At 39.2% G+C, this 21968-nt stretch overlaps 1 protein-coding gene across 1 annotated transcript in view; it reads left to right on the top strand.

Moving 5' to 3' along the window:
• Window positions 1-21968, top strand: part of LOC138789721 (cadherin-8) — a 336813-nt gene that overhangs the window by 113751 nt on the left and 201094 nt on the right. Inside the window, exon 3 of the mRNA XM_069968497.1 lies at window positions 9506-9800. Within this exon, the coding sequence (XP_069824598.1) occupies window positions 9506-9800 (295 nt within the window). The remainder of the gene's footprint in view (window positions 1-9505; window positions 9801-21968) is intronic.

Raw genomic sequence — 21968 nt, 5'->3', positions numbered from 1 at the left:
CATTGAAATCTATGCAGTATAGTTATACTTCATAGATCAATGTGATCGGCTCTCGATTGCTTTCGGCTGCTGCAGCCGAAGACAACCGGGTGCCGAGCCAGGATCAGCGCCATTTTGGGTACCAGGCTGGTACCAGCAGGTACCAGCCACGGGCAATCACTTTGCGTGGGGGGGCATCCACCCACTAGACACCAGGGATAAAGCTGCATTAAGTAATCAGATGCAGCTGTAAAATTTGTTAGCTGCTTCTGATTATGTAATTAGCAGTGACAGCGATCGGACCATGCCCGCTAATAGCCACGGTCCCGGGCTACATGCGGCACCCAGTACCGTGCGGCCCCGCTCTGAACACCCCTAGGCGGCCGATGACGTACGGATACACCCTGGGTCATCTAGGGGTTAAAGGAGAAGTCTGATGAAAATTTTTCTTAAAGTATTGTATTGGCCCCCAAAAGTTATACAAATTACCAATATACACTTATTATGGGAAATTCATATAAAGTGTTTTTTCCCCTGCACTTACTACTGCATCAAGGCTTCACTTCCTGGATAAAATGGCGATGTTATGACCCGACTCCCAGAGCTGTGCAGGCTGTGGCTGCTGAAGGGGATGATGGCAGGTTGGCACTGAGGGACACAGGGCACTGGAGTGACACTGAGCATCCCCCTGCCACCATCCTCTCCAGCAGCAACAGCCCGCACACGTCTGGGAGTTGGGTCGTGACATCACCATTTTATCCAGGAAGTGAAGCCTTGATGCAGCAGTAAGTGCAGTGAAAAAGCACATTATGTGCATTGCCCATAATAAGTGTAAATTGGTGATTTGTATAACTTTTTTTTTTTTTTTTTTGGGGGGGACAATACTTTAATAAAAGTTATTGCTGGACTTGACCTCAAACCCCTTAAGGTCAAAGCCAATTTTCATTTTTGTACTTTTGCTTTTTCCACTTTATGTTTAAATAGCACTAGGCCATAGCACTTGCATTTTTTCACCTAGAGACCTAAATGAGCCCTTATTTTTTGTCATAACGATTGTACTTTGCAATGACAGACTTTATTTTCCTATACTATATGCTGAAAAAGCGGAAAAAAACATTTGCGTTGTTAAATTGAAAGAAATAGGAATTAGATTTTCTTTCAGGGAGTTTTGTGTTTACGCAGTTTGCCCTATGGTAAAACTGACATGTTATCTATGTTCCTCACATCAGTAGGATTACAATGATTTGTAACTTGTATTACTTTTATTTTATTTGTCGGCTTTTAAAAAATTAAAACCTAAAAATAAAAAAAAAACTTAATGTGTTTAAAATTGCTCTATTCTCTATGAATAATCATTTTTTGCACCATTGTCTCTGCTTTCTATCGGTTCCTTGTTAGCATATATGCAACTTTTTCATCACTTTTTATTCCCTTTTTGGGGGGGTTGATGCAACTAAAAATGCACAATTTTGAACTTTGGATTTTTTGGCGCTTACGCCGTTTACCATGCGAGAATGTGATAATTTAATAGTTTGAGCAATTACTCGGCGATACCAAATATGTTTATTTATTTATTTGTTTATATTTATAAAATGGGAAAAGGGGGGTGATTTGGACTTTTTTTTAGGGGAGGGTATTTTTTTATTAATATTTTTTTTTTTACCTTTCTTTATACATTATCTTCAAGTCCCCCTGGTGGACTTTCGTTATACACAGCAATGATCTCTCATAGTGATCAATGCTGTGTATATACACAGCAATGATCAATGAGATCAGTGATATATTGCTCTGGCCTGCTGCAGACAGTGCAACGCTGAAGCCGGGTCCGGGGAGAAGAACGGATCTCCCCCCGCGATCACATCACAGGAGGGGGGTAGATCCGTCCCACTAGACACCAGGGACATCAGGAGCACAGTATTTAAATGCAGCTGTCAGATTTTACAGCTGCATTTAAATGCTTAATTAGCCAGCGCGGCAACGGTACCCACGTCGGCTAATAGAGGCGCTCCCCAGCTGCAAATAGCAGCCGAGAGCACACCGTTTACAGCAGGGTCCCAGCGGGACCCCTCTCTGAACTCCCCTCGCTCCCAGGTACGTCATGGGACGCAAAGGGATTAATGCAAAAAAATTTACTTAGACCTCAGCACCTACTTTCTTATAACTTAATTGATTTGATTGATTGATTGATTTAACTCAACTGATTGTGGTGGGCTTGTTCTGGGCTAATCAAAACAGGCAGATCTGCTGTGCAAAACAAAGAGCCTAAGGCCCCCTGCACACAGAGCAAGAGCAGCGGAATTCCTCCGCAGACAATTCCGCCAGCCTCTGTGTCATAATGACACTTTATGGGGGGCTCAGGCGCTGCATCTCTCGGCCCTGAAGAATAAACATGTTCATTCTTCAGTGCGGAGAGAGGAGCCGCGCAAGCCTCCCATAGAGTGTTATTATGACATGGTCGCTGGCGGCATTCCACGGCGGACAATTCCGCCACTCTTGCTCTGTGTGCACGGGGCCTAATACTTTTTGCCAAGTCCTTTCAACTTTTTTTTTTTATACAACAGGTTAAGTTTACCATACTATTGTAATTAACTTAAAGTGATTTTTTTAAATAAAACACTGAAGGCTTCTCAGAGAAGAAATAGTAGCAATGAATAGCTCTCATTCTAGAAGACCCAGCCAAGCTAGGTATTTACATGGTGGGCTATTCTTTTCAATAGCTTGTAATACAGTAGCTCCACAATAGTTGGCACAGTTATTGTTTATGTTTTTTTTTTTAATTCCAAGGATACCTATACAAAACTATATGGGTATACTGTTTGTCCATGGGCACATTTATTTACCTCAAAAACTAAAATGAGCACAGCTGGAGCATGCTCGATTTCGATCATTTGGTATTTGAATACCAGTAGCAGAAGAAGTTACATGCAGCCCTAGAAAATCCCGGAAAACATGGAGAGAGTCATAAAACATAGGCTATATCCATGTCTTCCCAGACTCACTAGGGTTTCATTCAACTCCTTCATCCACCTGTACTCAAATGCTCCAAACATTTCTTGGCCACTCAGTACCATACCCCTTTAGCTTGCAATAGTTACAGTATGACTTTGTTGTAGTCCCATATTGCTATTATAGTCCATGATCACTAAACCATAAAGATCATTTTAGGGGGAAAAAGGTATATTTATTTTTGATATGATAATAAATGAAAAAGAGTGAAACAAATGTAATATGGAAATAGAAAATCCTTCTTATTCCAGTAAATGTATTTCAATGGTTAACCATTGCACCAATGTTTCTATGTGCTTCATTTTTCATCCATAGCTGCATTACGGAACATCAGCAACCTTTTAAAGCCATTTAATCTTCCTTTTTTAGCCTTGGAAATGATTTTAAAGTGTGTCTTTGTTTCCACTTACATATTAACACATAGGGAATAGTTTCATTTGCCCAAGAATTGGCATGGAAACAGAACATCCCACAGAACAGATGTCACATGCAGGATTATGAAATCTGTCCAATTACACTCTCATTCCTGCACTGGTCGTAACAAGAGACTCAACAAGCAGCATATTTATTGAGTTTGATGCTATCTGAATCGACAGACATGCACACAGTCCCGCAGTAAACTATTTTCAATTGATTGCAAGTGTTAAAGACAATTCATGGCCATATGGAAGCTTTCTTCTCGAATCCTAAAGAAGCTAGAATTTTCTTAAAGGGGACCATGCTGTGTTCTGAGCCTAATGAAATGTCACCTACAGTACCGTGTGCCAGATATAAATTGAGCATAGGCTGAATTTTTTCTACAGTGGATACAATTGTACCAAACTTTGCTGGTTTTCAGTTTAGTGATGTAAACAAGAATGTTCATATTCTTTGACATTAGGAAGAGTTCTTGTGAGCAGTGAAGAAGTAAAAAAAAACAAAAAACAAGTGAATTTTCTAAAGAATAGTTTTTTTTTAAAGATGTCCTATCTATTGTGTCCTTCTAAAAGGATAAAAAAGAAGCTGCTTTACGCTTTTCTCAAAACTGTATCTTCTTGCAAACAGAGAGTGATGCAAATTCATAATGAAAGTCAGCAAGGGAATTTAGTAAAGTACCTTGGATAATGATGAAATTTTTCAAAGAAAAGCAGCACATTCTTCTAAAACTATAAATTATAACATGTTTTCAGATATAGAGCCAGAATCTCACACTTTTAGCCTTTATCTTTCCCACTGACATCTAATACTACCCACCTTCTTGCTTTAACTAGTCCAGTAATTGACTTTGGTTGGATATGTAACTGAATGTATTGCTACAGTCTATAAATACCAAAGTAACATAATGATGCACATTGAAGTTGATAGTAGTAAGTATTATATAGCCCCATGTTTTACTAATTTGTTTTTGGCAGAACTTTTGATCTTTAATGTGTATATGGACCAGATTGGATAGGGAACCACAATAGTATGTTTGAAAGTATTATGTTTTTAAAGGTTTGTAGATCAGTAGAGTTAGTAGATCATTCGAGAAAATATTTTAGGTCTAGATATACATATGATAAAACAGAGAAGATGGCAACACTTTTTTTAATGAGAAGGTTCAATAATAGAGATGAGAGAATACGATTCGATCGAGATGGTATTCGATCGAATATTGCGGTATTCTAAAGATTCAAATTCAATCGAGTAGTGTGACGAATATGCGGAAAACATTCAAAAGCCCTCCCATCGCAGTTGGCGCTCTTTTTTTTAATCCAATCACCATGCAGGCAGACCGTGAGGGACCCTGGGAGTAGGCAGCGCGAAAACAGTGTCTACCCTCATTGGATGGCTGAACCACATGACCTCAAATATTTAATAATTGACTTCCGTCTCTCGACTGCAGATGCGCTTTCAACCTAGCCAGGGAAAGATCTTATAACAGGGAGAGATAGGTTTTTGTAGCATTTTGGTTAGGCAGGCTTACTACTGAATTTAAAAGTCCTTTTCAGGGCTAATATCCAGCAAAAAAGTCATTTCTGAATCCAAAACACTTCTCAGTGCTAAGACATGAATGATATAACAGCATCAGCATCAGCAGCATCAGCAGCTGTATTCATTCCAGTACCTTATGTGTACAAGTGACTTATAGTGTCCCTGGTTTAGCCCACTAAGGGCACGTAAATGTTATACCTATTGTGCCAGTTGCCCATTAAAAGGCACGTGATACCTATTGTGCCAGTTGCCCATTAAAAGGCAAGTGATACCTATTGTGCCAGTTGCCCAGTAAAAGGCACATGATACCTATTGCTCTAGTAGCCCAGTAAAAGGCACGTGCAGCTATTGTTCCAGTAGCCTAGTAAAAGGCACGTGTAGCTATTGTTCCAGTAGCCTAATAAAAGGCCGGTCATACATACTGTTCCAGTAATGCTCGTACAGCATGATGCGTGAAACGGACGCACATTGGAATCATGTATGTACATATGTGTGAACATTGCCGTAAACATTCGTAAAGCGTTCGCAAATATTTTTCATTCGCAACTGCGGAGAGTGGCATTATACTGCGATTTTGGGGTGATGGGTGCACCCAGGCATGCTCCCCCTGATGTCACAGTGTTACTCCGGAGGTGTTGGCATTGTTTAGGGAGGTTTCATGGGGGACTTGGTGACCTCCAAGTAATCGAATTTGGATTTTCAAGTGCCGAGAATTTTTTCCCATAGACTATACTGGGATTGAATATTCATTCGAATAGTCGAATCTCGGTGTCTATTCGATCAGAATTCTTGAAAGTAGAATTTAAAAAATTTAATATAGAAATTTAGAAAATGTAATATACAGTACAGACCAAAAGTTTGGACACACCTTCTCATTCAAAGAGTTTTCTGTATTTTCATGCCTATGAAAATTGTAGATTCACACTGAAGGCATCAAAAGGCTATGTTCATGCAACGTTTTTTCAGCTCTGTTTAAAATTACGTCCGTATTTTAACGTCATTTAGCAGCTTGGCCTCCCCTTACTGCAATCACTGATGTTGGTACATTATTCTAGTTTTGGGTTACTAATTGTCCTTTGGGTGTGGTTCAATTGAAAAGTCCATTGAATTTAATAGTAAAAACTGAGAAAGAACGGGGGGAAAGGAAAAACTGTGTGCGAAAAACTAGTAAAAAATGTCCGCTGTTTGCAAGAGACGTCCGGAAATAATAATTGTGTTCAATATTTTGCCTCCCGCGGTAAAATTGTCCGTTATTCAATGCATTGTGCGCATTGGACATCTGTCTTCCCATTGACTTAAATGCATTGCCATTGCAGTCAGTTAAATCACGGTAATAACGGACATTATTTTAAATAGCTAAATCGGACGCCTTTTCTCTATTTTTGACGTTGTGTGAACACGGCCAAAATATGAATTAACACATGTGGCATTATTCAGTATACTTAACAAAAAAGTGTGAAACAATATTCTATGTTCTTCAAAGTAGCCATACTCTTGGCATTCTCTTGATGAGCTTCAAGAGGTAGTCATCTGAAAGGGTCTTCCAACAGTCTTGAAGGAGTTTCCAGAGATGCTTAGCACTTGTTGGCCCTTTTGCCTTCACTCTGCAGTCCAGCTCACCCCAAACCATCTCTATTGGGTTTAGGTCTGGTGACTGTGGAGGCCAGGTAATCTGGCATAGCACCCCTTCACTCTCCTTCTTGGTCAGATAACCCTTACACAGCATGGAGGTGTGTTTGGGGTCACTGTCCTGTTGAAAAATAAATGATGGTCAAAACTAAACGCAATCCAGATGGAATAGTAAGCCACTACAATCTACAATTTTCATAGTCATGAAAATACAGAAAAGGTGTGTCCAAAATTTTGGTCTGTACTGTAGGTTCATAAATATATAAGCAAAAAGACATGGATAAGCACACTATTAAGCACATGACTGAAGATGCACTAACACATACAATCCTAATAATAATTCTTCATTTAACTTTTGAAGCCATTACAAAAAATGACATTGAAGAAGTTAAAATTATAAAGGAAATATTCTAATTGTCTTTTGGGCTTCAAAATGTGAATCAAAACATCACATGTGAAAACACCTTAAGGATGCCTTCACACATACTGGATCCACAGCAGATTTCAAGCTGCAAATTTGCAGTTAAATCTGCTGCGGATCCAGTGTCAGTGCATCCCTATGACATCCTATTGACATCCTGCTGCGAGTATGTATGTTAACCCCCCGGCAGCCGGAGCAAGATCACCTCCTCTTCGCTCCGGCTTGTTTCAGGGGTTCCCCGCATCTGCTGGTCCCGCTCAACCAATCAGTGCGTTGCCCCACTGCAGCCACTGATTGGCTGAGCGGGACATCCTGCCGAGAACCCCCGAAGCAAGTCTGAGCGGAGAGGAGGTGATGTATGCTCCGTCTGCCGAGGGGTTAAAATACATAATTGCAGCAGGATTGACATCCCTCTGCGAGTATGAATGTTAACCCCCCCCCCAGCCACCGGAGCATACATCACCTCCTACCCGCTCATAGGGATGCACTGACACTGGATCCCCAGTGAAATAAAAAAAAAAAAAGAAGAAAAAAAACACTTTTTTTATTTTGAGGGTTCTTGTTTTCACGCTGTTTGCCCTGGAATAGAACTGACTTGTTATATATGTTCCTCAAGTTGTTACAATTACAACGATATGTAACATGTATAACTTTTATTTTATTTGATAGCTTTTAAAAAAAAAATTAAAAAAAATGCGCAATTTTGCGCGCAATTTTTTGCACTTACGCCGCTAACCGTGCGAGATCAGGAATGTAATAAATTAATATTTTGGGTGATTACGCATGCGCTGGTACCAAACATGTTTATTTATTTATTTATTTATTTTTATTTATAACATGGGAAAAGGGGGGTGATTCAAACATTTGTCAGGGGAGGGGGCTTTTTATTAAAAATAACATTTTTTTTTTTTTTACAACCAAGTGCCGAGTCGGGATCAGCGCCATTACAGCGTAGACCCTGGCCAGTGCTGGACAAGGGATTCGCTCCTCCGCGACAACGTCGCGGGGGGTGGGGGGGTGATCCCCCCACTATACCAACAGGGAACAGCTGCAGTAAGTATTCAGATGCAGCTGTCAGCTTTGACAGCTGCATCTGAATACTTAATTATCAGGCACTGCAATCGGACCGTGCCCGCTAATAGCCGCCATCCCGGGCTACAAATGGCACGGCCCTGCTCTGAAGTCCCCAGGATGTACGGATATGCCCAGGGTCGTCCAGGGGTTAAAACTCATAACAAGTTCAAACAGGTGCCATTACTACAGGTAAAAGGTAGAGGACAGAGCCTCCTAAATAAGAGGTTACAGGTCTGTGAGAGCCAGAAATCTTGCTTGTGTGTAGGTGACCAAATACTGGTTTTCCACCAAAATTAGCACATAAATTCATTCCAAATCAGACAATGTGATTTTCTGGATTTGTGTTCTCTTTTTGTCTCTCATAGTTGATGTCTACCTATGGTGTTAATTACACAGGCCTCTCTCTTTTTTTAAGTGGGAGAACTTGCACAATTGGTGACTAAATACTTTTTTCCCCAACTGTAGATCTGCACTGGAGCTTTCTTTATACAATAAATTTTATTTGCATAGTTGCAAAGGTGGACATACCCTTTAAATTTATATACTTTATAATTTCAATCTACATTTTGAGGCAGAACATAACTAAAAGCATTATATTATCCACAGGTATAATTCGCAAGTGCCAAAGAATTACTATTTGTATGTCTAATGCAGTCCTACATATATAATTTTATACAAAAATGGACACAGACATCACCTAAGCTTGTCCAGGTTAATTAAATGAAGAGTTTGCCCCAGAAAAGTCAATGTTTTATCTCATCCTTTTTGCTCTTTCTATATAGACAGTCAGGTATTTGGCACATAAATGTCAAACATATACTTTTGCAGAGATAAGTTGACACAGAGGTGTAAAGTGTCCTTACATAGAACTAGGGTTATTAGGGATAATTTCAATAGAAGAAAGAAAGACTGATGATATATGTAGAATCTGGAAGCAGAAGCAGACAAAGAATATCTGAAGATATGAAACATTTACACACACTCAGACTTTATACATAGCTTTTGACATGACTGAAGATAGATGATGGGGTCTTGCATTAAGTGAACCTGTATACTGGTAAGAGTCACTATCTAGGAGAGGCATTAACAGCAGCATAAATCAGTAGGCCCCCCCACAAACAATCTTCCCTACTGAGCAGATTCCCATTTGGATATCGAATGAACCACGTTAAATATTTTGCTCTATAGAGTTATATCAGGTAAATTTTAGGAAATAAAACTTGTTATCTACCTCTACTGACAACAAATCACAACTGAATCTTTTCATTTCAATTACCAGGACAGCACTTGTATATATATATATATATATATATATATATATATATATATATATTATTTTTATTTTTTTTAAATCTAAACCCTTTAGGGCAATGTAACGTACTATATGTACATTACAACTTATTAATGGTTTCTGCACTAACAGAATTCTAATTGTCATTTCAGCTTCACACAGACCTGGATCCTGGGGTCAGCAAAATCAAGTATATTCTTTCTGGAGAGGGAGCCGGTACAATCTTTGTCATCAATGATAAAACTGGAGATATTCATGCGATGAAAAGGCTTGATCGGGAGGAGAAGGCGGAATACACATTAACAGCCCAGGCTGTCGATAGGGATACAAATAAACCTTTGGAACCCCCTTCAGAATTCATAATCAAAGTTCAAGACATTAATGACAATGCCCCAGAGTTCTTAAATGGACCATACCATGCAACTGTTCCTGAGATGTCGCTTGTGGGTATGTATTTACAACTAAAATTTTTATCTAGGCTTTTGAAGGAAATTGCATAGACATGTCCATTTTTACATTTCCTTAAATTTGGTTATGAATTCCAATTTTGCATAATGCATATTTAAAGGGATTATCCAGCTCTAAAAAAACATGGTCACTTTCTTTCAGAAACAACATGACTCTTGTCTCCAGCTCAGGTGCGGTTTGCAATTAAGCTCCATTCACTTCAATGAAACTGAGCAGCAAAACCCCACCCAAGTTAGAGACAAGAGTGGGGCTGTCTCTGAAAGAAAGTGGCCATGTTTTTGTAGCGTTGGATAACCCCTTTAATACAATATATTGCAACGTTAGTTTTTTTTCTAAACAAGTCATCTTGTGACACACATATTGGAATATACTGAGCCATAAAGAGATAAAAATAGAAACCAGGGGACTGTTAAATGTACCCTGGGCCCTTGGCTGCTCACCTAACCTGCCCCCCCTCCCCTCTTTGGGACTCCAGAGCAACGAGAAGATGCCACCTGTGAGGACCCATATAAACCTGTGCCGCCCCCTATAGAAGATGTCTCCCTGTATAGCCCCATATGGAAGATGGTCCCCTGTACTGCTATCCCCTATAGAAGATAGTCTTCTGTGCTGATGACCTCTGTGAATAGTAGATGACCAGATAAAAATATTTATAGATGCTCTCCCGTGTCTCCTCTCCACTCATCTGCATGCTCCCTCTTTTGTGTTTTGTGTTAAAAGCAGACATTTCACCTGATTGTTGAAATGAAATCAGTGTCGTAGCTACCATAGAGGCAGAGTAGGCAGCTGCTATGGGGCCCGTGCAGGAGGGGGGCCCTGGGGGAGAAGGCAAGAGCGTGTTTCCTTCTGTTTAACCCCTTATGTAATGCAGTGTGTAAGTGATCCAATGTTTACTTACATGTTGCAACAAAAAAAAAAAGGTTGACAAGCAGAAGACAGAGATCTCTGCTTTACTGCAATGATAAACCCTGGCCTCTGTTCTCCAGCTGCGCAACAAGTAGGAAAATTTGCGGAGCTCCAAGCAGTGGTCAGGGGTTATCAGCAATAAAGCAAAGATCTCGTCTTCTGAACATTGGGTCACTTACACACTACAGTATAAGGGGTTAGGCAGAAGGTAGTCTGCTCCCGCACCTATGTACTTAACCAAAAGGGCTCCTAATGGGCCCCTATAGGTAAAAACCATGGACTTTTATAGCAAGCAACCACTGGCAGTGCTTTGTGTTGTGTGTAGGGGAGGGCTTAAATTCTTTTGCTATGGGGCCCCGTGAATCCTAGCTACGCCCCTGAATGAAATAATTAATACTACTGAAGTGCAAAATGGGGAAATGGCAATATATGGGGGGAACCTCTTCCATGTGTAATGGGGTAGGGCTCTTACAGTTAAAAAACAGAGTTTAACGTAAATAGCAGAACATCTTTCATAATAAACATGTCAATCATTTGAGACACTGACATACACACAAACACACCAGTGACACAGCCACACAAAGATATATAAACATTGTTTAAAGAGAGCCAGTTGGCCCTCTGAAAAATTGCCTGTTGGCTCAGCATTTGTGTAAGAATAGATGGAGGAGGAGGAGGAGGAGGAGAGAATACATGAAGAATCTTCATGTTGAGCTGCTTTCCCTTGGTGAAGAGTAGAATTTCAGTGAAATTCAGGCTTTATTCATTTTAATAAGTGTCAGCCTGTCAGCGCTGTCAGTTGACAGGCGGGTACACTTATCAATCTGATGATCAACAGATAAGGAAAGAGCATAGGTACTCTCTTCAGTCTCGCAAACAGTTTCCACCTCTTCCTCCTCATCCTCCCCTCCTCCAATATGCGCTGATAAACAGCCCTGAGGGTGGTCTGACTATCAAGCAACGTATCTTCTTTCCCAATCTCCTGTGATAAGCGCAAAGCCTCTGACTTCATGCTGAGCACATCACCTAAGCTCATCAGTTTTAGCACCAACTGTTGCGGCTTAAAATTGCCTGCGTCTTATATTCAGGAGACAGGGCAGCCTGACACTGTCAGATTGCCCTAACTCCTTCCCTGATGGTTGGGCACAGCACTGACTCAGCGCTGTGCCCGGCGGCTGGATAAGCTGTGCAGTTCTCTCCCTTCTCCTGTCAGTATAGATCAGTGCCCAGCTGGAGAGAAATCTGGAGGGGATATGCACGGCACATTACCAAGCTGAAGGAGCTTTGGTGATGTCACAGTCATGTGACTAATCACATGACTAACATCCCGGAAGGTCCTGCACTTAATGTATCATAACTACTGTACATTACCTGTACAATACCGGAGGTAATGCTGTATAATGCTTGTATTGTATTGCTGTAATTTATTATGTTGGTAAAATGTGCAAGAAAAAGAAAGCATTATTTAAGTTTTATTCTCTATATATGCATACAAATCTAAATGGTGTCTGTCGGCAATACCTTTGTAAATTACTTCTACACTTTACCTGCAGTAATTCTGTAATACTGCAAGGAAATACAAGCTGTATTTAAATTTGTCTGTGTGCATTTTGCAGAACAGTTTTTCTATGGTGGTATAGCAAAGGTGTGTGTGTGTGTGTGTGTGTGTGTGTGTGTGTGTATTGATACAACATTGTGTGTGCCGGTGGATATGTTTGTAAAGCTGAGCAAAGTGTGTATGATGTTATTGGGTGTATATGACATAGTAGAGCTGAGTGTGTATGGTATATCAGATCTGAGTGTGTATTGTGCATGTAGAAGCTGTGTATGTGCAGGTACGAGGCACTCTCATTTGAATAAAGTTTGATTGCTGCATTCACTGCATTATCCCCTTTATGACCTTAGACCACCAGGGAAGTTTAATTAGCATTAAATATTTTTCCCTGTCTTCAGGGGTGCGTCTTATAAAGTGATAAATATGGTGTATATGCACAACAAAACAGCTGTCTATCTATCTATCTATCTATCTATCTATCTATCTATCTGTTATAGTATGCTGTTAATGTGTGAAAAAAAGAAAAAAAAATATAGATAGATAGATAGATAGATAGATAGTAACATAGTAACATAGTAACATAGTAAATAAGGTTAAAAGAAGACAAGAGTCCATCAGGTTCAACCCAGGGAAATCCTACTGTGTTGATCCAGGGAAGGCAAAAACCCCTATGAGGCAGACGACAATCACCCCACCACAGGGAGGATATTTGGCAACCCGAACAATCCCTGGATCAACGTATCTCCCGAAATCTAATGCCCATAACTTGTGATATTATATTGGTCAAGAAAAGCATCCAGGCCTCCCTTGAACTTATTTAATGAATCAGCCATGACAACCTCATGTGGCAGAGAGTTCCACAGTCTTACCGCTCGTACAGTAAAGAACCCGCGTCGATGCTGATGATGAAATCTTCTTTCCTCTAGACGTAGAGGATGCCCCCTAGTCATGGTTACAAACCTAGGAGTAAAAAGACCACTACAAAGATCTCTGTACTGTACATTCATATATTTGTACATTGTGATCAGATCGCCCCTAAGACGTCTTTTTCCTAATGTAAATAACCCCAAGCTTGATAACCTGTCTTGGTACTGTAACCCACTCATTCGCTTAATGACCTTTGTGGCCCTCCTCTGCACCCGCTCCAGTTTACCTATGTCCTTCTTATATACCGGTGCCCAAAACTGTACACAGTATTCCATATGTGGTCTGACCAGTGATTTATAAAGAGGCAAAACTATGTTCTCATCTTTAGCATCTATACCTCTTTTGATGCATCCCATTATTTTATTAGCCTTGGCAGCCGCTGCCTGGCACTGATCACTAAAGTTGAGTTTATTGTCCACCAATACCCCCAGGTCCTTTTCGGAAGTAGTTTTACCCAGTGTTTTACTATTTAGCACATAACTGTGCTTATTATTTCTATGGCCCAAATGCATAACCTTACATTTATCCACATTAAACTTCATTTTCCATTTCTCCGCCCAAGCCTACAGATACAGATAGATACAGTTTCATTTTAATGACCCACATGCTTTTTTTTTTTTTTTTTTAATGTCCTTGTTTTAAAAAACAGCTTTTACAGACGTCCTTTAAGTTGCTCTCCCCCCGCCAATAGTCATTTGTTGAGGATAGTTATTTCAATTATTTACCTCATTTGCATTCTCCATTTTAATTGAACAGTAAGTGAGGAACTGTTGTGATTGAAACATAAGTGCTCACACTATTTAAATGTTCCAGAGATGCTTCATTAGGCGAGGTTTAGTTCTCAACCATTTCATCTGTAAGTAAGGTGTTGTTGTTCACGTTCAGATGGGGCTTAAGTGTTCTATTTCATAACATTTAATAGACTTGCAGTTTATTTCTTTGCAAACATCTGGTGCAATTTTTGCTTGTTGATTAATGACACATATTTTAAGAGACATACATGATGAAAAACAAATATCCACCTATGTATTTTAATCAGAAGGCTTCCATCTATATTTGAATACTTCTTAGTAAAATAATAATATAAATATATATATATATATATATATATATATATATATAAACATAAAATAGAGAGAAATGGGAGAAAGAAGAAGGGAAGCAGAGAAGGAAGAAAGGGAGGAATGGAGGGAGACAGAAAGGAAGGAAGGGGGAGGGAACGAAGGAAGGAAAGAGGGAGGGAGGGAGGGAGAGAGAGGGAAGCAAGGACGGAAGGAAAGAGGGAGGAGGAGGGAAGCTAGGAAGATTTTCTTTATAAAATAAAAATATATATATTATGTAATATGAATTGTGTCTACAAACATTTAGTTTAGGTTTAGTTTTTTGCTTGAGACCCCTTTATGTCTGGGTTCATCTTTCCAAAGGTACCATTATCTAGATCTAGAAAGAGTATGTGTCTTTCTGGAAGACTTGGCCAGTCCATACATTACACAGATGGCTTTATTTCACCTGGCTTTGTGCAGTGAGAGCATTGAGCATTGCTGCCTAGTTTCCCTAAAGCTTATCAAACCTTGACTCTATTTCAGTAAGAAGAATGTCCGTGATGACAATCACCAAAGAAAACCTCAAGTTTTCCATAAAATATGCAGGAAAACTGAAAAGGAAAAAAAAATGTGAAAAAAAAAAAGCAATTCTTTCCCATTTCGGGAGGGGTGGGGGATTCGTATGTAAACCGTTTGCTCTGTGATAAAACAGACATGTTATCTATTTCTCTTAAGTTAGTATAAATACAACAAAAGGCAATAGACAATTTTTAATGTGTTTAAAATTCCTCAATTATGAAAACATACATAACATACATACCAAAAGAACTATTCTGAGAGCAAACATAAGTGGTGTAAACTTTTTTTTTTTTAAGTAAACAAATTTGTCCCATGCATGTTTTTCTCAGACCATACAAGAAGTCCAGGTTTGAGATTTTTTTTTTTTTAATGTTTTCTGGAGCTTCTGTAAGAGAATTTAATGTAAATTGAAGATAAGCTATAAATTCTTATTTAATATGTGACAAATTGTGAATCTTGGTACTTATAGAATGATTGGTTTGTTGAATGAAGAACAATAGACCTAATTGGAATAGTTTGCTTGGCACTTTGAAACATCTGTTTTCCACCCATGAAACAAAGTAGAAATGATACATATTTCTACATCATTGGCAGTTTCCTATCTTAAAATAAATACGATACTAGAATACACCAATCCCTAAAAAGCAGAAAAAAAACTTGACATAAATGAATGGTTTTATTTAGTAATATTGGGCCATGTTCACATAACGGATGACTGTCTTTTAATAAATAACCCCTGCAAATAACGTTTATGAACATTATTTGCATCTGTCACTATGGAATAATGGCCATTTTTATAAAAACAGTGGCCATTATTTGTGGGAACTTAGCCTAAAAGGGGTTATTCACTAGGTAAAACAGATGTTGAATCATCCCCTGGAGACTAACAATTCATTCCATATACTGTATTTCTTTACCTTTTCTTTCTCCTTCCCTCGGTTTTAAGAATACAGTTTTCTGCTGAAGACTCAAAAAACTATGTCTGAGCTGGTAAGTCTGTCTGTACACTCAACCCCCTCCTTCCCCCTTCCCTCTGAGACAGCTGGTGTAAACAAGTCTCTGGTAGGCTTTTTCTGAAAAAAATGTACCTTCTTTGTAATGCTAGGAGGGTTAATCCGGGGTCAAGTTGCTGATGAGTTAAACTTAATCAAACTATGATTAATCCTACCCGCATTACAAAGTTGCTACAAAGTTGCAGATAGGGAATTGTTTACATCAGCCATCTCAGAAGGGAAGGGGAAGGAGGGGGTTGAGAGCAGAGATGGACTCAGCAGCTCTCATACAGTTTTTTGTATCTTTAGCAAAAAGTAGCAGCTCAACACTGAGACAGAAGAGGTAAAGACCTGTATGGAATGAATTATTATTAGGGGGATGGATCAACACATATTTTACTAAACTGGGTGACCCCTTTAAAGTGTCATTGTCATAAGACATGCCAAACGTTTTGTCTAGGTACTGAAAGTCTACACCATTTCCTAGGACTGGATAACCTCTCAGTTTAGAGCGTCCCTTCCATTCTCACTACTCACTGCAAAAGATTGACTGTAAAAGAAGTCTATGAAGCCTGTCTTATGTAGCAAAACTGGGAGAAGTGCTTGGCTCAGTGCTTCTCCATGCCCATTCTAGCAATCTATGGGAATGTTAGCTAGAGAAGAGCGAAGCAAATCTGGCAAATCAAAATTCACGCTGAACTGCGCTCTCAATTTGCTTCATTCTGCAAACTGAATTCCCACCTATACATAAGAACATTCGCAAAAATAAAATAAATGGTGTCCGCACATGCTATCTGGAGCATCACTGGGTTGGAGAAAGGGATTAACCATAATCCCTAGCGCCCGTCCAATTCGCTGCAAGCCCCTCTGTGATGTCAGCACCTCCCCCTCACCTTCTATATAAGGTGATTTGTTAGATGAGGTGGACAGTCAGCTGTGTGTGGAAGAAAGTGCATGGTCACAGGGAGTAAGAGCAGAGCAAGGAGAGACTAATGGTGCGTATGTGCATGTTCCTGACTGAAGGGGCTATAGATGTGTGTGGAACCGCTGCAGTGAGAGCAGTGCCGCACACATCAGTGTCCGGGGAGCCAAGTATAATGAGAGGCAGCTGCAATCTCGCAGCTGCCTCTCAGTAACCCCTAAAAAGCTGCCATCTATATTGATCGCTGCATTTAAGGTACTCAATGACAGGAGAAGTTCCTGTCACTGAGTGATTGGGACCCCCGAAGCCTCTTACCTTTGTCCTGTCGGTTCAGGGATCTGTGCATAGGTCTGCTTTCAGGCAGGCTCTATGCATAGATCACCGATAACACTAATCTATGCTATGCTATGCTATGGCATAGCATAGATCAGTATATGCAATTGATTGCATGTTCTAAAGTGAAAAAAGTGTAAAAAAAAAGTTTTAAAAGTATTAAAAAAACATTACCCCCCCCCCCCCAATAAAAGTTTAAAATACCTCTTTGCCCATTATAAAAATAAAAATAGTTAAAAAATTAAAAAAAACATACTATATATAGTAGCGTGCGGATCTATTAAGTTGGTGAATAATTTAATAACGGAAACGGGGGGCGGGGACAGGATTGCTGATTTTTTTAAAATTATATATGAGAAAAAAATAAAAAGTGATAAAAAAAGTTCTGTTACACCAATATGATATTAATAAACTAGAGATCATGGTGCAAAAAATTACACCCAACCAGCACTGTAGGTGGAAAAATAAAAGTGCTATGGCTCTTAGAAGGCGAGGAGGAACATTATATTAATTTGGCCCTGACATCCTGGCATGAATGACCTCTGTCTTGAAGTGGTTAATAGAACGGACAATTACAAACATTACTATATGTAATGTTTATTTATTTTTACATATTTTTATTTTTATAATGGGCACAGAGGTATTTTAAACTTTTATTGGGGGGGTAATAAGGGTTTTTTAATACTCTTAAAAACTTTTATTCTTTTTACACTTATGTTTTACTGTTAAACATGCAGTTATTAGATTGCATATCCTGATCTGTGCTATGCTATGCCATAGCAAAGCATAGATCAGTGTTATCGTCGATCTGTGCATAATCAACTAATAAGAAAATAAAATCAATCAGAAAAGTAAATTTTTTAGCATTTTGCATCTAGATTGGGATTTACTAACCAGTATGTACCAAAAGAGTAAATGGCATGTCGGACAATTAGCTAATAATAGTAAATTCCCCCCAGTGTGTGCCAGAATGTCAGGGCAAACACAATATATTTCTTTATTTGTATGTAGTAGTCCATTTCAAATTGACCAAGCCAAGAGAAAGGGCTCATTTATGACTTGCTCTGTTACATAGTAAAGGAACCCCAGAGCTTCATAAATAATGATCACATGAAGAATGGTGCCGTCTTTAAGTGTAATTAAAGCATAATGTATTTTCTTGCGTTTACCTCCCCATTACACAAATGCAAAGTCAAAATGACTTAATTAACGGGCCATATTTCTGAGGTCAGCATGAAATTAGCCCAGAGGGTAAACTTGTATCGAGGAGAGGATGGCAAAGAAGATGGCAGATGTTGCAAAATATGTTTGCGATGAAGCAGATGTTGCCAGTCCACACTGTGATTTTGCATTGTTTTGTACACTATTTTATGGATTAAAAAAATGCCTGGTCTGTGAGACATCAAGGATGCAGGGATCACAGAGAGGTTATTTGCACACAGTATAATGGACAAGTATTCAATAAGGTATTATAAGGGCGATGCAGAATGTTCTGTAAGAAACGGGTGAATCATCAGTGTATCAAAAATTCATAACAACTCGAACAATAAATCACGGACACATTTAATATTAATGACGCTTTTAAAATTCTCTGTTAGTTTTTCTTGTATAGAATGTGTATATAAGGCTTTCAGTGTCTTTTGGCTTTATATAACCAGCAGAGTCAAGGTTAAGCATTTAGCAACGTTATCTGACTATTAAAATAATGAAATTATCACGAGGGATTAAGGCCAAAACAAATTCATATTCCTCTGCTGAAAAACCCTTTTGCCCCTGTGGTAAAAAGGCCATTGGCATGGATGTACATTTGGCGGTATAACACCTAGACATTGACCCTCATTATTTACATTGAGTCATCTATTGATTAATTCATCAGTTTTTTCAAACTGAAATAGTGGAAACAGGATGTGCAGCCATAGTGAATAAGCTTTTCAGTATCTATTGTTATTCACATAACTATAATGATAAAAATAGAAAGAGGTTACACTGTATTTTCTCACATCCTTAGGCTGGGTTCACACTATGTATATTTGAGGCTGTATTTGGTCATCATGTCAGGTCCTCATAGCAACCAAAACCAGGAGTGGATTGAAAACACAGAAAGGCTCTGTTCACATAATGTTGTAATTGAGTGGATGGCCGCCATATAACGGTAAATAACGGCCATTATTTCAATATAACAGCCGTTGTTTTAAAATAACAGCACATAAAATGACGGCCATCCACTCAATTACAACATTATGTGAACAGATCCTTTCTGTGTTTTCAATCCACTCCTGGTTTTGGTTGCTATACAGCCTCAAACATACAGCCTCAAATATACGTAGTGTGAACCTAGCCCCCAAGGGGTATTCCCCCACAGAGCTAAAAAAATTCTGCGACTTGATGTATTGTGTAGATTTACAGGTCCCAGCAAGGTGCTATCCATCCACATCAGAAGCTCTGTGACTTGATATATTGTGATGTGGACAGACAGCAGCTTTCTGGGACTTGTAGTTCTACACAATATATTAGGTCACAGAGCTTCAGGTTCCATCAAGCTGTTATCTATCCACATCAGCTTGCTGGGACTTGTAGTGGGCACGCAGCTGTATGGCCCGGGGGTGGTGGTGGCCTCTGTGGTGGTTGGTTGCTGAAGGGGGTGTCGGTGCCAGCATAGTAACGTAGAGATAGCATGCCGGCTGTATTCCAAGGGTGCTTGTAAGGTAATCAGGGGGGCGCCTTGGATGGGGGGGGGGGTGTCGGCAGGGGTAACAGGGCAAAGTGGGTGGGTTGAGTGGGCTGATGTAAAAAAACGTTACTGTACTCTCAAGGATATTAACACAAATGTGCACAGGGCAATACCCCTAGTTATATTGTATATAACCCCAAGTTATGAACCTAAAGTCTTATCTGTACAGTATGTCAGCTGTCTGTTATTGAACAGTTAGCCATTCAGTGTGCCATAACCACACCATCTGCAAAACTTCTATTTGCATAATAAAAAGCACAGTCTGACTCAGGATAGGATTTTGTTATGTACAGCTGCAAAACACTTGATTATATCAGTCAACCTACTTAACCTTGCTGTATTGCTGGATCTCCTTTACAGGATCCATAATTCTTGGTTTCCTGAAAACATATTATTAAGCAAAGATAAATAGTTTGTAGTTATTATTTTATTAAATATGGAAATGTTCCATTTGACATTCACTTTGAATCATATCTGGGTGGTGTTTCTATGTCAGGCCTACTATACACAATAACATTAGAGCCTTGTAGCAAAACTCATAAGTTCCAGTCCTAAAACAGGCCGAACAATTCTGCTAAATAATTTTAACATATAATTTTCATAAGTGAACCCTTTTTCTTCATGCAGAAATCAAATCCCCTGCTTAACTGTATGTAGTATTAGAGTTAAATGTTATAATTTTGGCTGCCTGCAGTCACTACTAGAACCAAATGCCAGCTGCATATGGATCAAAAGAGCTCTAATTAAGGGGTTTTGCCAATTTATAGTAAAATTGTTTAGTGTCCATGTGGTGCTGTCCTACTTGATGATTCTGTCCATTTTCTGGTCAGCATAATAGACCATGTGCCTATGCTCTGCGATTAGTGTCTCCACCACTGAGCCAATATGTGTCTATGGAGGACACTGGAGGGACATGTGACCATGCTGGCCATGTAATGGATAGAATCACCACAGAACAGGACAGCAGTCTGGATAGGCAGAGTCTGATTTTACTCTGATGGGGTACACAGGGAGTTGTTGTCATTAACTAGAAAGTGGCCAAACCCTTTACTCTCTTATGGAATTGTATATATCTATATACAATGAGTCTTCTTATTTGTGTCTTTAGATAGAAATAATTTAATTGTGAAAGGAAGCCAGTCAGTGCATGGTTACTTTTCACCATAGGTCTCATAGCCGTTGTGTGGTCTGCCTCCACAGTAGATACACTACTGTGAATCATTAAAAGAAAATGGTTCTTATCTCAAAGAACCATTATATGTATACATGGGAAGTAGCCGAGTTAGTATAGTTATTTATGTAATTTTTGAGAAAAACTAACTGGCAGTACAATAAATGCCTCATTTCTAAGTATATTGTACACTTTACATTATTGTGTAGTGGACCCACCCATAACTTATTGTAGGTCATACGTGGTTATGTATTGGTTATAACTTTAAGATGTTTGGACATGCCCTTTAGCCTGTTCCATGAGGCATCAACATCATGCGGATCCATCCTCTAAAACTTTTACCTAAAGATTATTGCAGTTTTAATTTAATTGAGGTGACTTTGCCTTTCAGTTCATTGCCAATTTATTCAATGAGAGCACTTATTCAACTATCTAATCACCAAGTAGTTGGCATTCCTGCTCTGAATCAGGAAGAATGATTAGTTGTGTTTGGCGAATCAACCCTGAATCAAATTTGTTCCATCTCTTTCATGTAAATCATTTTTTCTTAAACGTTGAATAAGGAAATTACCTGAGACACAAGAAAGAGAAAACTTTGAGTCAACGATAAAATATTAATATATGAACTTTTGTTTTCATATCAATGTTCCTCACCAATGGGTAGCTTCAACCCTTGGGTCTGCCTTATACCATACCTACAAAAAATAGCGGTTTTATCAGCATCACTGACATCCAATGTGCTATAGAATTGTGCATATTCCTCCCATGTTCTGCAGAGGGTACTGGATCAATTAGTTAAAAAAATCCCAAATGGACAGTGAAGTGGACAGTTGGACCCCATCTACAACTTTGGTTTGAGTTTTCTTTCTCTCTGGAGTTTAATGTGTTGTATGATTGTAATTAGGTTTAAGGCAGTAAAAGTGCCAGTGTCAAAGAAATACTCATATCGCTCTAGCCAAGATCATTGACTGCCATTCAGGGTTCAATT

Source organism: Dendropsophus ebraccatus, chromosome 4 (assembly GCF_027789765.1).
Source record: "Dendropsophus ebraccatus isolate aDenEbr1 chromosome 4, aDenEbr1.pat, whole genome shotgun sequence".
Taxonomy (NCBI): Eukaryota; Metazoa; Chordata; class Amphibia; order Anura; family Hylidae; genus Dendropsophus; species Dendropsophus ebraccatus.
The sequence above is the reverse complement of the archived record's forward strand: the minus strand, read 5'-3'. Positions and strand labels throughout refer to the sequence as shown.